General features: G+C 31.8%; 1 protein-coding gene across 2 annotated transcripts; it reads left to right on the forward strand.

Moving 5' to 3' along the window:
* The first annotated feature begins 11,107 nt into the window (after positions 1-11,107).
* LOC117911744 (peptidyl-prolyl cis-trans isomerase CYP21-1) lies at positions 11,108-17,099 on the forward strand. Of its 2 annotated transcripts, XM_034826158.1 has the most exons (7): positions 11,109-11,377; positions 13,757-13,835; positions 14,821-14,868; positions 15,398-15,421; positions 15,546-15,728; positions 15,895-15,970; positions 16,606-17,099. In XM_034826158.1, the coding sequence occupies exons 1-7, from the start codon at positions 11,279-11,281 to the stop codon at positions 16,766-16,768; spliced, it is 672 nt and encodes a 223-aa protein (XP_034682049.1). In that variant the 5' UTR covers positions 11,109-11,278; the 3' UTR covers positions 16,769-17,099. The 2 variants fall into 2 exon arrangements, with proteins under 2 accessions (XP_034682050.1, XP_034682049.1); XM_034826159.1 differs by lacking the exon at positions 14,821-14,868 and having other exon boundaries at positions 11,108-11,377.
* The last annotated feature ends 585 nt before the right edge of the window (positions 17,100-17,684 follow it).

Below are 17,684 nucleotides of genomic sequence, written 5' to 3' on the forward strand. Positions count from 1 at the left end.
TTGGGTGAATGGAATATTCGAATTTTGCTTGGTGACTGCATCCTCTACCGCGACACGTAGAATTTAATTCTTTTCGTTTTGTTTTTTAGGAAAAAATAAAAAAACAAAATAAGTAAATAATATTTAAGAAAAAATGTTAGAAAATGTCCCAATTCTTAATTAATATAGATTGTTTTTTCTAACAAAAATATTGTGTAAAATATTTTCTTATATCATTCTAATATTAAATTTCTTATAATAAATAAAAATTATTGAAAATATTTTTATAAATATTCTAAATTACTAGAAAAAAAAAAGATAAAGATGGCTTTTAGAGATTATAATATATCAAAACCATTTCAAGATTATAATATTTATTAAGTTAATATATTATTGTAATATGAGATTTCCTTATAAAATAAGGAAAATTATTAAAAAAAATGAGTGGAAAAGGTCATGAGACGAGGTTTTAGAGAAAATAAATATAGATAGAGATGTGAGGAAAAACAGAAGATGCGGAGTAGTTCAAAGTTTTGATGAAATAGTCAAGAAACACGGGATATTTGTTTATAATATTATTTAGAATATATTTAAAAAATTCTCTTTTATTTGTAGATATAAATATAATTGAACAAATCATATTAAAACTTGGTGTATTTTCGTTGATAAAAATAAATATATTTATATTTAAGTGATCAAACTATCACATCAATTTAATGTTAAAAAAATTATCCTTATTTGATCAACTAAATAAATAGAAAGATTTTTTTTTTAGCTTTAATAACTTTAATTATATAAACCAATAATAAAAAGGATAATTAAATATTGATTTGTCTAATCAATATAATAATTTTTTAAAATAATCCCCTTTTGTAAGGTAGATTGTATTTAATTTAATATTATATATATATTATATGAAAATGAATATTATGGATTTTTATATTTGAATAAATAATATAAAAGTAGAACTTTGCTTATAAAAAATTATTTCCTGCAAATAAAATAAATAATAATAATTGTAATATTACGGCATTATAAGGGTTGCTGAGAAAGTTGGCGGCTGGCGCCAGGTATTCAATAACTAGACGTTCACTCCATTTCAATTCCTTCAACCTTTTTCTCGAGAAAACTGTTTGCCGGGAAAACCGGAACTGCATATTGTAAAGGGCAGAGACTTTTCTTGGTGTAGCCGACAAGCCACCCATTGGTTTTGAAATGACGTTTTTTCCGGCACACGCAAACGCACCCCCACATGTTTTGTAGTTCGTATATAGAACCGAATTCAATGGAAACGACCCCCATAGGTTTCGTAGTTTAGTTGTCATGTTTTACAAATGTTTTTTTTTAATAATAATATTATTGTACGACCTTAGTGGCCGCTGACTATTTAAAAAACAATTACAGTTAGAAAATACACTTATCATATTATAAAACTAATTATTATTAAAAAGTACGTATATCCTAGTCTTATAATACATTCTATCAAGTGATCTCGACTCTGATACCACTTATAGGATATCAGACGTTACTAACTTTCTTAAAAGCAATTATTATTAGGAAAGACGAATATCTTAATCTTATAATGCATTCATCCAAACGTCCACAACAAACACAAGAGGAGTTGATATACGTGGCTAACCTTTCGATCTGCTAACAATTATTATTATTATTATTATTATTTCAACTAAAAAATAAATATTTTGAATATGAAAAAGAATTATTATGGTTTTGTGGAAGTCTTAAGGGAAAAAAAATACCAAGACTCACCTTTGGACTCTTGAAAAAAATGTAAGGAAAAGGACGATGATTAGTATCATATTTGGTTTAATTTTCTTTTTTGAGTTTGTTTTTAAAAGTTTTAATGGGAAAAAATAATTAAAAAAATTAAGAAAAGATAAATAAATAAATTTAAATTTGATAAATTATATTTATATGTTTTTTAAAACTTTTAAAACTTATATATATATATAAATTAAATGATTTAAAAATATACAAACTTCTAAATAATTTAAAATGTATATTTTATGATAAACAAAACAAAAACGCTTTCTTAATGCAGTTGAACAATCAAACAAGAGTAATTTTTTGAAAATTTTTTCTTGAAGAACCAAATATAATAGTAAATATTTTAGATTTAAAAAAAATGTTTCTTAAATTTTATCAAACACCCTTTAAATAAAAAAATATTTTAAATTAAAAATATTTTTTAAAATCAATATCAAATAGGTTTTAACAATATAATTTTCTAAAATAAAATCATATATTACCAAAATAATTAAATGGTAAACAAAAATGAATTACGAATTCAACATACAAACTTTTAAGATGTAAAGTGAATTTGTGTTTTTTAAAAGATGAATTAGTATCACAAATTGAGCATAAAATAAAATAAATGATGAAAGTATCATATTTTGTATTTATTTTTTAAATAATTATTTTTTAATAATATTTTTGAGAGAAAAAAAAAAAGAAAAAAAAAAAAAGGGCCTCATGCTCTCTCGCACAAATAGCAAAATTGAATTTTGTCCATTTTTGATACCCTGTGATTTGGTGTTTTACATATAAATGGGTGTCGATGGACAACCTTTCTATCTTATCTCTATCGCCACTTTTCTTGACCAAACACGTCCTCTTTCTCACCATACCCATCGCCCATCATGGTCTCCATCGAAATTTAATCTTGACCTTAAGGTCTCTCACCAGACCCATCATGGTCTCCATCGAAATTTAATCTTGATCTTGAGGGCTCAACCTCTTGAGAGTGATACGAAAGTGCTCTGATTTTCCGGGAATCCAATCACCAAATTGGAAAAAAATTTATGGGTTATGGCGGGGTTGAAGGCAACTTATCAAAGCTCCTAGCGGGTGGGCCTGGACAGGAAGACGTCCCATTCAGAATGTCCTGCCCAATTGCTTATCAATATCTCAATATCCAGAAGTATCTATCAATATGTACGGCTTTTGTCTTGGATTTGATTTAGAAGAGACAGGGTGATCTCTTTCCTGTGGGTGGTGGGCCTTTGTTTTTATTTTTTTTTATAAGTCTTGGAAAATGAGGATTCATATCTGCAATGATTTTTTGATGGGTAAAAATTACTTTGTAAATAATTACTTAATATAAGAGCATTAATAATTCAACATTAATTCATTTTCTAAACTTAAGTGCATTAATTAAGCTTAGATCATCGAGAGTATATAAATTCACCTCACATAAATTCATCTCATCTCAAAATGAAGACCATGAAAAGAGACGACCTCCAAACTTATATATTAATCTACTAATCGATTTACAACTAAAAAGTAAAATCCAATTACTCTTGTCCTCACATGATCGAAGGTGAATAAAAAATTTGCCTCGACAACAAAGAAATAAATTATATAAAATCCTTATCATGAAGAACTAAGTCATTTTATAACTCTTACTTACGATCACTTAGATAAGAGCATTAATAATTCAACATCAATTCATTTTTTTAACTTAAGTGCATTAATTAAATTTAGATTAATGAGAGTACACAAATTCATCTCACCTCAAAATAAGAATTATGAAGACAGACGACCTTGAAACTTACATATTGACCTAAAACTGCTCTTGCCCTTACATGCCCAAAGTTTTATCAGAAAGATTGCAACAGCGATGGAGCACTAGCTTAAATAAAGCCCTTGTCATGAAGGAATGAATCGTTCCATAACTCTTATAATCACTTCAAAATTTGTGTAAAAATTCTCATAGAGGTTCTTCCTTTGCAGGAAATTCCTCTTTGAAGTTAAGTCCAACCAAGAAGAGGTAGAATAAAATTTCAGAAGAATTTTGGCGTCTTCGATTCGTGTTTTGGGATGTTTTGGTTTTGAGTCTTTTGAGAAAACAGGTGGAGAAAAAAAGTGATAAGCACTGAGTCAGAGTAGGCAACAATCGAGGCATGGATTTGGCCCGGGACGAATGAAGACATGAACAGCTCAGCTGAAAGCTGCATATGCTTTTGAATGTGTCTGATTGTGTGATTTTTGGCACGCTTTTCAGCTATTCAGATTCCAGCCTGATGCTATTGCCAGTGAGGTACGGGTTGGCTCTAAATTGTATAATATAATTGCCTTTTTGATGGACTTGAATGATTGCACTACTAAACTTAAGTGTGGTTGTGGTCATTTTTTTTTTAAGTAGTTTTTAAAAATTTTAAAAATACTTTTTAAAACAATAAATTGATTTTAGGAGAAAAATATTTTAGTCTGTCCTACAAAATGGTATCAGGCTTATGCATAATAAATTCCTCTAGATTTAATTAGATTATGTTTATTAACTTTTTTTTTTAAATAGTTTTTTCTTCATAAAAAAAAAAACATATTTAGTAACTAGAAAATAAAAATAGTATTTTACTTTTTTATGTTTTCAAAAAATGTTTTCAGTTGTTTTCAGTTGTTTTTTAAAATTATTTTATAAAATAATTATACAAATATAAAAAATAATTAAAAATAAGAGGTAATTATGTTTTGGACCCTATTAGACTCAAAAATTAAGTTTTAATTCATATAAATTCACAATTTAAGCTTAAGATCCAGAGAAAATATGAAAATTGCGAAGAATGATATAAATTTTTTATCTTTTCATAAATGACATTTGCTCACTATGAAAAAAAAAATAGAAAAATATTAATTTAAATTTTATTCTTTTTGTAAACCTTAATAAAATTTAGTGATTTGGAAAAAAAAAAAATACACCATTTTCTAAAAAAATAAAAATAAATTATTATTATTTAAAAATCAAACATCCTAGAAACTATATATTTTTAAAATTTTGTACATAAAATATAACTAAAAATATGTCAAATTTATTTTTTTTAAATGATATATTTTTAGAATATATTTTTTAAAAAATTATTTTTCTAAAAATAATAAATTTTCAGAATAATTATTAAAAAAAGATTTAAGATCAAAAAATTTGTCACACATTGTGGTAGAAAATAGTTTTAAAGGGTATATTGATCATTTCATATTCTATATCATTCTCATCAATTATGCAACTTATATGAACCAATCTTAATTTTTGGTCCAATTGAGTCAAAAATACAATTATCCCTTAAAATAAAGCATTAAGTATAAAAATTATTTTTTAAAAAAATATTTAAAAACATAAAAAAAAATATCTTGAAAGTATATCAAATTCCTAAATAGACTTTTGTTTTTATAAAATATCAAATAACAATTTTCAAAAACTATAGTTCAAGACAATCAACGAAAACATCTAAAAATTATTTTAATTATATTTTCATATATCACACTATTTTCATAACAAATTTTTAAAAACCTATTTTTATTTCAAAATTTATCAAATGTGTTTTTGAAATCATTAAAAGAAAAAGTCTTTTTGTTGTGAACAACAAAACAATATTTGTAAAAATAAGTTGATAAACATGCCGTCAACACCAACAAGGAAAAAGGAATATTAATCATATTCATACAAATCATATCAACATTTTTTAAAATATTAATAATATTTAAAATAACATTAATCCTATATCCCACTTGCCCACTAATTAATGTCTGCACTCATGTAATCTTGAGGATTATTCAAGTGGGTGTTCATATTAAACATCAAACCCATGTGTCAAAGACATTTTTAATTGGGAAAATTAGATATTTTCCCTTTAATATATTGACATTAATGGGAAAGAGTCATGAAACAGATCATTCTTCTAGACTATGGGCGCACTCAGGCATGTCTGCATCCCACTGTCGGCCCAACTTCTTTTTCCACAATGAAAATGACCCCCCAAAAAAATCAACGGTCGGCAATTATTTTTGGTGTTTGTTTGGTAGGTGGAAATCGATTGCTTAGTAGTTAAGGAGTTTAAATGTCGGCAATGTCTAATTGAGTTACTCTCAAACCTGACGGTTGGTTTGCTTTGAACAATTTTGTATTCATTTGACTACGATTTTAAGAATAGTTGTTAAAAAACATTTTTTTTGTTTTAAGAAACAACAACTTATTATATTTGAAATGAGTTTGTTTTTGAAAGTAACATGTTTTAAATAATAAAAAGCTGTCATTGAAAGCTATTTTTTGATATAAAAAATAAAATATAATTTTTAAGAACAATTTTTATGCATATCTTTGAGCCGAAAGACTATTGATTTTTGTCTGTTTTGGTAAATGTTTATGCCCTTAGATTTGGTTTAATTGTTTGTAACTATGGGAGAATATGAGATTTTGGTGGTGTCCAAATAGTTAAATAAATTGATTTAATAATTTAATTTATATTATTAAATACGTTTGATAAAATATTTTCATATTACAACTCTAGGTTAAAAAATAATTTAAAATAATGAAAAAAAAAAAATATTTTTCTCAAATACAAAAAATTAAGATTTTTTATATTCATATTAAACAAAATATTTATTTATTATAGATTATATAAAAATAAATTTATCATATGGGCTCTGGCAAGAAGCTTTCAAAAATTTATGTTCAGATTTACGGATTGCAGATGGAACAGAAAATAGGCTTGAAGTAGGAAGTTTTTCCTCTGATCATGTTGCGGACCCCTTGGAAAAATATTCTATGAAGAATTTTTGGCTTAGGGAAAAAGAAGCAGGTGAAGGAAAAGACAGAATGTTAGGCGAACTCTCATCCAAAGCATGAAATTGCCATCCATTTTTAAGGTTCCTATATTTCATACCACACCATGATATTGCAACTGATGCATTGGTCGGGAACTGCTCAAACGCCCTAATGTTTTTTGCTTGGGAGAGAGCGGACTCTCCTTCATTACTGCAGTTCCATACATAGACGTTAGAATCGTCACCTGCTGAAACTATATGCTTCCCATCTGAGGTGAAAGATGTAGACATTTGGTTTCCTACATTACGGAGGCCCTTGTATTTCCCAATCACATAGGTCCCATGGAGAATTCTGACTTGTGAATTTGCACACGTAACCATTATCGTGCCAGGGTCTTGTGGAAAGAATTGGAAGCTAGTAATCCTCTTGCAGAGTGATTTCTTTTTACCATGTAAGTAAGCACATTAGAGCATGCAGATGTAGACGATTATCCGATGCATCATAAAAGCGACAATTGCCAATCATGGAGCTAACTATTACTCCATTTTGTAGCAGTTTCATAAGGATGAACCATAGCTGGACAAATTGGATTCTAATTCATAAGCTTCTTGGGATAAATAGTAGGTTGACTCACCAAAGCAGCAATGAAGGTCTTCTCTCCATCAACAGGGACCTCACCACCTGGAACAGAAATTCAAGATCCACATCGAGATCGAGGGACGTTGTCCGGGTGCAAATAAATTCTTTTAAAACCTTCTTCCTTCTTTCCATTTTGGCTTTTAAACCACTCTCAAGGAGCCACATTGCTTTCTCGCCTCTGATAGTGATATAGCAAGCAATTTTCTCATTACGCCTAATCCCAAATGATCGAACAATGTATCTCACTTTAGAGAAAACAGGGGTTTGGCCACTAGGTTTTTTCAACATCTTAGTGGCTATGGTGTGGTGATCTCCACTTTTCCCAACGGAGATATTGAGGATGAGCTTCTGGACCTTGATGCCTCTCATTGGGTTTGGGAGTTTCTTCTCTGAAACCATTGAAAGACTGTGTTGTGGAGATGCAACCGTTGGGTAGGATAGAAGACAAAATAGTGGAGAATGAACGGTGGGGAAGCTAGTGTGAGAAATGAGCTTGGTGGGTATTGAAATATGGAGATACGGGTATGATGGATGGTAGAGGTGGTGATCAAATGGGAAGTGAGTGATGGTGTGGATATGGGAGAAGATAGTTGGAACAAACAATGTTGCTGAGGAGTGGGTTCGGTGTAGCTCCTTTCTCTATAGTAGGCCTAGAAACTGGCAGATTTCCAAGGTGATGAACAGTCCAGGCTTGCAGGTGAGTTAATGCCAAAGCCTCTTTAGACACAGATCAATAAATGAGTCACATCACTTTGCCAATTCCAGATGATACACGTGTAGTGACTCTAGATACTACAAGGCAGCCATGCGAGCCATCTGCAGGTGGTGGTCTGGGGCTTAAGTGAAAGTGAATGGCCTTTTCTTGAAGCACTTTCAACATCATCAATTAAGCATATTCGCTTTCCTGATGTGGCAGTCACAAACTCAGAGCATAATTATTTAGCAACTCCATGGGCAATGAAACAACAACAACCCAAATTCAGAATAACTGTACCCATATGAGAACACAAGTTGAGTGGCAGGCACAGATGATGATCCACTTTTGTATAAGAAGATGAACCAAATATCTCATATGTCAACATGAAGAACACGTTATGTGACATTCAATTCTGATTTGACCCCTTAGATCGAATGATGAGGACTATCTAAAGCCTTGCATTCATGGATTAATTCTCCTTCATCCAGAAGCTCCTCCAAAGTGAGGTTTTCCTTATATAATATTGACTCCACTGGAAATATAGGATCTCAAACATCCAGACAATATCATCAAAAGTACCAGAAACCACATTGCCATGACGAGTATGTCACCCTTGTATCTAGATAATCACCAAGTACTCACATAACCTTCTCAATATGCTACAATAATCCAATAATGTTCTTCCACCTCTACTTCCATCAATTTCCTCTTCCGTGTTCCAGTTGCCTAAAACTTTCCACCCAAATGAACTTCAGCTGAAGGTCCTCCACGAACACAGAAACCAGAAATTCCACAAGCAAAACAGAGCAATTTGAAGTAAGGACAACAAATGATAATGAACAGAGATGAGGCTTAAGAAAACCAGCTGCATAGAAAGGAAAATGTCCCAAAACAGAGTACCATCCAGAATGATAACAAGAGACCCATTAAATAGAAAACCCATTTCATTTTGAAATCAATGGGCTCTTTGATCAGTGGGAAGAAAAACCAAAAGTCATATACCGACTTATCTTTAGATGGAAATCATAAGAAAATGTGAGAAAAACAGAGCATTAGCACACATTCACCACCAAACAAACCAACAATGTTTAGGAACCACATGAGATGACGAAAAATGAAGCAAGAAGTATGAAAAAACAAGGAAATGACAACAAACGTACTTGAGGTCCTTTTCTTTAGCTCTCTGTTTTTTTTTCTCTTTTAGGTACCAACTCTCTCTCTGTTCCTTTTACTCTGATTTTTCCTCTCCTCTATAGTCCTCCAAATACGACCACCACAAATGAATATCCTTCTTAGCTCCGGTGACTAGCAGTCCCCACTCCAATAAACAATGGTGTGCTCCCTCTCACTTCTTCTCTCCAAAATCAACAAAACTCGTGAGAGCTGACTAAAACATCATCTCCTTCCTCTCAAAGAATACTTAGCTCTCTCAATTTTTATTTTTATTTTCCTTTCTCTTTCTTTCCCAGCTGGGTTTTTTTTTTTTTTTTTTTCAAGTCTTCTCTCCCTCTCCCTTTTCTTCTGGTCTTGCCCCTCAAGCAACACCAACGCTCCCCAAGCTATCACCCTACACTCCTCCCACAATGGCCTGCAACTCTCTCCACAATCTTCAAAATAGTCCAAGAATATTCCCCTACACGTGTCATTGGCTGATTCATCCTTCAGCAAAACCACCACCTCTCCTAATAGGCAATATACCATTGTCTAATGGCCAATCCTGAGGCGACACGTAGCCCCCTAAAAACTTTCCATTTGGAAAAATTAACACCTGTAAAAATAAACCCAAAATGGGGTCTACATCATATTATTTTATTATTATAGTATTTTAAAATTTTATTTAAAAATCAAAATTAATGATCGTGATTTTAATTTTTTGTTTATCGTTCTAACATGACTATAGTTTTAACTTTTTGCTGGGTTAAAACGTAAAAATTTCTTATTAATATACAATAAAAATTTGACCCCAAAGAAGGACAGTATATCATTTTTCACATGTATATCCTATACACATCGATGTATACATCAATGTTACTTTCTTAATAAAAATGATACTTTATTTTTAAGGGTTCGACACAAAGTATTTACAAACAATAATATTCATGTATTTTAATTATTTATTTATCATGGTAAATGTTGAGCACGTAATGGATGGATAAATAAAAATGTTAAAATAATATCATAAAATTATTTTTATTTAGTGTTTACATGATCAGAATAAATAAATATTTTGTTTAGTATGAATATAGAAAATCATATCTCTTAAACCTTTAAATTTATTCTTATTAACTATTTGTTATATAATTATTTTGTGTTTAGAGCTTTTATAATAATTAAAATATGAAAAAAAAATAAAATAGTGAAAAAAATGAAATTAAAAATATTTGATGAGAAAATAAAAAAAATGGTCAAAGGTGAAGAAGGTAAGACATAAAATCATGTAGAGAGTTGTTGGAAGAAGTCGGGAGCTTCTAGCATATAATTTGAGAATTATTTTTCTTATAACGTACATTTTATAAATTCGTTTGAGATCTCAGTTTATATTTTCCAAATAGTGTACTTTTACATAATTCCCTAAAAGAAATAATAGGAAAATTGAGAGAAAAGAAAAAGAAAAAGAAAAAAAGTAGTCAATTGGAATTGGATGGGCCTACACCATAGAAAATTTGGGCCTCAGTATCCATTGACTAAAGTCCACTCCACTTTTATCCACTTTGTGGGCCTCAAGTAGGTTCTCTGTTACAGCCCATTCCAATCCCAAAATTTTAGCCCATACTCACCAATCCCGGCCCAAAATCATGGACCATGATGTTTATGAATTAAATAAAATATAAATAATTCTTAAATTCATTGTCCATAATTAACAAAATTGACTTTAATAGGTCTCAACTATTTTCGAGAATAGTTTTTTTGTTCTTAACAACAAATAAATAAGAAAACATATTTGACAACTATTACCCATTTGTACAATGGAAAGTTATAAACCTATTTTTTATATTTTCAATTATTTTTTGAAATAAAAAATTAAAAATATTTTCAAAAAATCAGTATGAATTGAAAAAATTCTGAAAAAAAAAAATGTTTTTAGCTTAAAATTGATTTTTTTTTTCTTGGGTTGAAAGTCCTTGGATGGGAAATCACTGGGCCGGAGGATCAAAACTGGGCTTAGGCCTCCAAAGTTGTCTACCCCAAAATTACATTTTGATCTGGTACATCAACGAGTAGAATAATCCATCCACAAATCTGACTTCCAGCCATCAAATCTAATGACTTTTAAAAATTTCCAGAGATCCTGAGATTAATGGCTCTGCAAACACTGCAACCAACAACTACTGACAGTGGCGTTTCGGATGGGGTGTAGAGAGTGAGGGATCCTTGTTGATGGTTGATTGGAGAGCAGGCGGCGAAGGATGCGTCGAGAAATTTCGATTTTGCTTCAGCCACGATGGATTCTTCCCATTCTCATGGCCACTATTTTACTCATTCTTTTCCTGTCCGTTTACCCTAGGGTAATTTTCTGACAACCCGTTCTGTTTGGATGCTGAGAAAAGGTCCGAAAAATGGAGACCCACTGCGATTTTTGGGTTTTTCTTTTTGGGATCTTTTCCCAGAAAGCTATAGATTGTTTCGGTTATGCTGAATTGGTGTGTTTTTTTTTTTTTCGCTTTTTTAAGTATTGGAAAACTCAAGATTCGGAAATTTGGTCGCTTTTATTTTCCGTCCCAATTTTCTCAGCAGCTAGAGGGTTCATGTTTGCGTGTGTGTTCTTTTCTTATTGCTTTTGGTATTGTGGGTAGATTTGGTGAAGTAATTTGGGGTTGTGGTTGACTTGGGATTTGATTTTTCCAATGTGGCGATTTATTAATGATTTTGCGGTCTCAAATAATGGAAAATCTAAAATGTGGAACTTTATTTTCCTGCATTTCTCAGCAACCAAATGGGGTGTAGATATATGTTTTCTGTGAAATGGTTTGTTCTTCTTGTTCATTTAGGGAGGTGCGCGTTTTCTTCTTTTTATTGTGGTTGTAAATTTGATGAAGAATCGTGGGAATTTTGAAGTGATTTGGGTTTCTCTCTTTAGATTTGGTTTTCTAAATATAGGAATGGATGTTGCGTGGATCAGATTTGTCACTTTGTGATGGGAGTTTGGCTGATAGTGACAGTATCTGATTTTGTGTGGGCTATTGGGGACTTTAAGGGATTATCTGGATTTTGTTTTATGCTAGTGAATGCTCTGATCCGGGTTCAACAATAAAACTAGAATCTATGACTGTATGAGATGCTTTAGGAAATCATCATTACAACTTTAAAAGATGACAACCAATTATGTTTCATTATTATTGTTGTCACAGATGGTTGCTCTGTAAGCTTTAAGTTAAGAAGATGCTATTGATAAGGTACAAGTGAGGAAAGATGGCTTGTTATATTTGAAGTTGTTTTTTTATTCATCTAGTATTACGTGTTTAAGGAGATGACTTATAGAATTGTGGAGTGCCTTTTAGGGAGAGATGTGATTGATATACCATGTTTCTAAATTGTTTTGTTACAATAATGTGTCTTCTGACACAAGAACGGGTACTGGAACTCTCAGCATTGCATGCAAGATATTATAAGATATGTTTATTTGAGTTTCATGTTGATGGAATACACAATTTGCTCAGTAAATAGCTAGAAAGATTAATTAGATGAGGAAAAGATGTCAAGTAGTTGGTTTAAGGTGGAAAAGATCAGTCGGAGATTATGAGCTATCGAGTTTGTTTGGGATGAGTAACATTCAGAGTGCTTTAATGGGGATGGGTCTTGGTAAGTTTGTTTTGGAACTTCTCTTGCTACTGAGGTGAGCAATTGTGATCAGTATAATACAAGCAAAGTGAGTATCAAGGACACTAACCCTCAAAGAACATTGACCAAAATCTCATGCTGGAGATGGACTATGGCTTTGGTGATTTTTCTTCCAATCTGGAGTTAAGTACAGTCATGGTCGTTTGTACTTTCCTAAGATTTGATGAGTATTGAATTCTCTGAGGCAGGTATTTGGAGGTCATTGGGTGGAAAGCGGTTACTGAGTTATAGTCTTCTACCACTTTTGATGTAGCAACTCATGTTGAAATCCCAACAACCCTAGTTGATCAGAAAATGTTATCACAAAATTTGTCCAGAAGGTCAAATTCAGTCTGCTATGAAACAATGTATTTGGATTTTAGTTGAGTAATGCAGGTGAAGTCAAGCATATGGATGTAGTCTTTTATGGGTTAATTGTGAATGTCTTGTTTGATTATGATTTTAGTTTCTATTTTCTTCATGGTTTGTTACTTTCTGTGCAAAACCATAGTTTTCATCGACTTTTGGACTGAAAATTAGTTAGATTTGGTGTTTTAACTTTCAGAAACTGGATTAGAACTGCTTGCATGGCTTTGAGAAATATACTCAATATTGAAGAAATTTATTTGTATTTGTCTTTTCACTTGGTGATGGTTCAGAGGGTTGGGAGCTAGTGGATTGCTTTTATTTGGTGTTATATGGTAGCTTCTGGTGATGTATGTGCATCATGAAAAACATAATGAAGTTCATTTTTCACACATAATCATGGCAGTGGCTGTTTGATTTTTCCTCTTCATAAAAGCGTTTTAGGATCATGAGTTGCCTCCTTTCAAAGAAAAGAGGTTTTAGTTCTTGTTCTATGATTTCTTTTTCTGATAATTACATTGATCTTACATTTTTTTTTTATTTAGTTGGTGTAATGTCTGATGACTAAATCTCCATGTTTGAGATTATTGTTCTTAATCTCACTGCAATTTTTTGGTGATAATACTCCCATAAAGATGCATCTTTCCTTTTTATCAATTACCTGCAATTGTATTGATTTACTTACTCAAATTTGATGTTAGGGGGAAGAGACGGCAGAAGAGGTGCCCGAAATTACTCACAGAGTGTTTTTGGATATCGATATCGATGAACAACATATAGGTACAGATTCACACCTAATAGCATTGAATAAATTGTGCAGATAATAAACTTGTTGAAGAAGGTTTTTTCCTCTGATTTTCATATAAACTTGGCCATAGTTTCTCAAATCTATATCTTCTCTGGTCAATTTGAAGAAAACCGTGACTTTTTTTGCATCCAATTGGATGTTATCTCCTTGAACGGTCAGTAGTTGACCTTGAACCTAGTCTCTCTCTCTCTTTCTTTTTTTCTTCATACAGTGTAGTTTCTTTCGTTTTTTCCCTCTATTTTGGTATGCAGCCTCATTTATGGCATTATTTGCAAGGATTTCATAAAATTTCTGCTTTTCAGCAATTTGATCCCACCAATAATAGTTATTGTGGTACTTGGGTCAACCTACTGACTTGTTCACAAGAGAGCTACGTAGCATTCTGTTTGGTAGAGATCCAAAGCCACAGTTTATTTCAAGATCACTCAGTGCTGTGGAATATTTAGCTCATTTTAAGGCATCTGCATAGAATAGTAACAAATTCAGAAGCAATATGGATACTCCTTGGCAAAGTTGAAATTGCACTCCCCATCTTTCTTTGTCAGCACACCTGTTGGTTATATATCCAATAGGATGCAACCTGTGTCTTATACATATAACTATCATGCATCATGTTAACAAATGTAATTTGCTCATTTTGATGTGTCTTTGTACATGGCTAGTATTTGAAAGTTGTGTGTTCTTTCTCCCTTTCCTTACTTCATCTTATCATTTCAATTTTAGTTAGTCCAGGTTTGGAGTCACGTTTTCTACCCTTCAATGGTTGATTTAGGAATGGGTCTGTGGGTGGGTGGACTAGGGTTGTTCAATGTTATTTTATTACCAGATAGTCCTTTTTCCAATTTTGACCCACTTAATTACTTTTTATTCCATTGATGAATATATAATGTTCCAATATTTCATCTGTTTTTTCCCTATTTGTTATTGATTTTTAATTTTACACCTGAGTTTCTGCAGGTAGAATAGTTATTGGTCTGTATGGCAATGTTGTACCAAAAACTGCTGGTATGTGTTTGATCTTCTTTATGAATACTTTAATGTCAGGATCCTGAAACTAGGTCATCTATTTCAAAATGTATATTCGTTTTTCTCTTAATAATGGTTGTAATCTATCACTTCTTAACTGGTGCTTCAAGTTGATTCTTATTATTCAAATAATATTAGATGTACATTTACTGTCTTAAACAAATTATGTTTACATAATTATATCTTGAGTCTCATTGCTTTTGAAAACATTGTGCTTGTTTTTAAACAAACACCCAAAATTGGGAAAAAACCTTTGTTCATTCTATTTAAACTTTTCTTTATGTTGCACACTGAATGTGTCCATTGACCATGACTGCCTTTTTTTTTTTTTTTGTCAATATTTGATTTCTTCTTTGAAGCTGTATAATTACTGATTGACATCTAGTGCTAAGAAAAATTTGAATTTCAGATGATGCTTAATAGTCTATTTCTTCATAGAGAATTGTTGGTATTTGTTTGATTTATTCATGTGTCATTTTCGCCTAATGCTTGAGTTTTTTGTTAGCAGAAAACTTCCGGGCTTTGTGCACAGGTACTTTTAGACCATTCTTCTCAACAATTTCTTATGTTTCTTGAATGTTTAGAAATCTCATACTATTGAAGGAGGCTGATTTTATTATTAATATGCTGGTAATGACCTTGTTATTTCAATGCAGGGGAGAAGGGCAAAGGTGCCAGTGGAAAAAAGCTTCATTATAAGGGGACACCATTTCATCGTATAATATCCGGATTCATGATCCAGGGTGGAGATACTGTCCATGGCGATGGGAGAGGGAGTGAGTCTATATATGGTGGCACATTTCGAGATGAGAATTTCAGGATAAAACATTCACATGCAGGTTCTCTATTACATCTCTTTATTTGGTTGATTTTTTTCTTCTGGTTTCTTGTATACTCCCTAGACAATTTCTCTTTAAAAGTTTTCATAGGGATTCAAAATTTTCAAGATTGAGTTTGTTCCGTTCTCCCTTCCTCTTTCTGAAACCATATATTGCTTGGTTGTAGGTGTTGTTTCCATGGTGAATTCAGGACCTGATTCTAATGGCTCTCAGTTTTTCATCACCACAGTCAAGGCTAGCTGGTAAGCTATTTCATAGAATCACCAAAACACTGGAAAATTTTAGCCATTATAATGGCGGCCTGAGCTGGAAGATGATTTCCTAAGAAACGCAACCTACTTTATCTTCCAAGTAATGAGTCCTTACATTAAGCATTCTTTTATTAAGCATCCATCCTGAGCCATCCACTCTCACTGTGATAATACTGATGCAATCAGATCAATCTGATTACAGTGAGGTGTGTGATTTGCTACTGACCATGATGCATAAGATATACTGTGCTAGAGCTAAAATGTCTTTAAAACCTGAATGTAATTATTAATTACTCTGTGTCTATAAGTGCCCTAATTCCAAGGAGTCTGTCTACAAAGCTAAGGATAATTGCCAAACATTTTGTAGGTGTTGCATTACCTCCATATTTTAGTCACACATGAACATGCCGATCATTGACCTGGATTGACATTCTCCCTAGTGTGATGCTAATTTCAGATCTGATCATGCTGCACTATTGATATATTTGTTTTGGGGTCTGAAAATCGATGCTTTGGGTCGATACATGTTGCTCCATGCTCTAGATATGAAACTTCTGCGTACAAGTTAATGATCTACATGTAGAGGTTCCTTACCAGTAAAAGAATATCCATTTAAAACTTGACAGGTTGGATGGGGAGCATGTTGTATTGGGCAAGGTTATTCAAGGCATGGACATTGTCTACACAATAGAAGGTGGAGCTGGAACCTACAATGGAAAACCCAGGAAGAAGGTCATTATCTCAGACTCGGGCGAGATACCCAAGAGCGATTGGGAAGAAGAAAGCTGATGCTCATCAAATGCTCTCTTGGGTCTGCAATAGATCAAGTTTTCAGAATTTTTGGTGATTGTTTTGCATTTTGTTCCTCTGTATCATGTTGATGAAACAATGCTGATCATCATTTATTGTGATCATGAACTCAGGGATTAGTGTCTTAGACATTTTGTATATATGTGTATTTTTTAAAAAAATTTTGATTGTGACTAACACAATGTAGAGGAATGAAAGAAAATGATTCTATTTTGGAAGCAATTGTGTAAGGACAAAAGCTAGAGGGAATGTAGAAGTTTTGGACATGGTTTTCTTTTATGGACCTACATGGAAAACTTTGAGCTTTTGACATTTTTTCTTGGAGTGGGGCTGGCTTATGTGTTACCCCCTTTTGCATCACTCAACTTTGTCTATGTGATGATTCTATACATCCTATGTATATGGGTTGTGCTCTTTTTGGGTCTTTTATATTGAGAGTCTTGAAGGATTTTTGTTAGTAGCACTTTCATTGAAAATTTGTTTTTGGTAATGTAATATGTAATAAATATACTAAATGTGAATAAGAATAAAAGATAGATTTTTAAGTGAGAAGTCATGTTTGGATTTTGGAAAAATCAAAGGGAAATGTAGAAGGAAAATTATAAAGACAAAAGAGGAAGTGAAGGAAAATAAAATAAAAATTTAAAATTAAAATACATATTTCATTTTTATTTTTATTTTTTTATATGAAGATAAAATAATTTATTTAGTAAATAAATAATAATATTTTTTTTCCTTGAAAAGAAAGGTGAGTATTTACTATTTCTACCACGTGATTGTAAAAAATGGTGGTGGTGTGAGGCATTGGGCTGGGCTTAGAGACAATTATTTAAATTAACAATGTGGCCCATTGGGCTGGCATGCTGAGGTGGCAGATTGAAAAAAACAGAAAGAA

The sequence above is a fragment of the Vitis riparia genome, chromosome 3 (assembly GCF_004353265.1).
Source record: "Vitis riparia cultivar Riparia Gloire de Montpellier isolate 1030 chromosome 3, EGFV_Vit.rip_1.0, whole genome shotgun sequence".
Lineage (NCBI taxonomy): Eukaryota > Viridiplantae > Streptophyta > Magnoliopsida > Vitales > Vitaceae > Vitis > Vitis riparia.

Bases quoted from the DNA above. Each gene is read 5' to 3' on its own strand.
- LOC117911744 (XM_034826158.1), top strand. From the start codon at position 11,279: ATGCGTCGAGAAATTTCGATTTTGCTTCAGCCACGATGGATTCTTCCC. The intron at 15,729-15,894 runs GTTCTCTATTAC...GCTTGGTTGTAG, and splicing joins GATAAAACATTCACATGCAG to GTGTTGTTTCCATGGTGAAT. The intron at 15,971-16,605 runs GTAAGCTATTTC...AAAACTTGACAG, and splicing joins ACCACAGTCAAGGCTAGCTG to GTTGGATGGGGAGCATGTTG.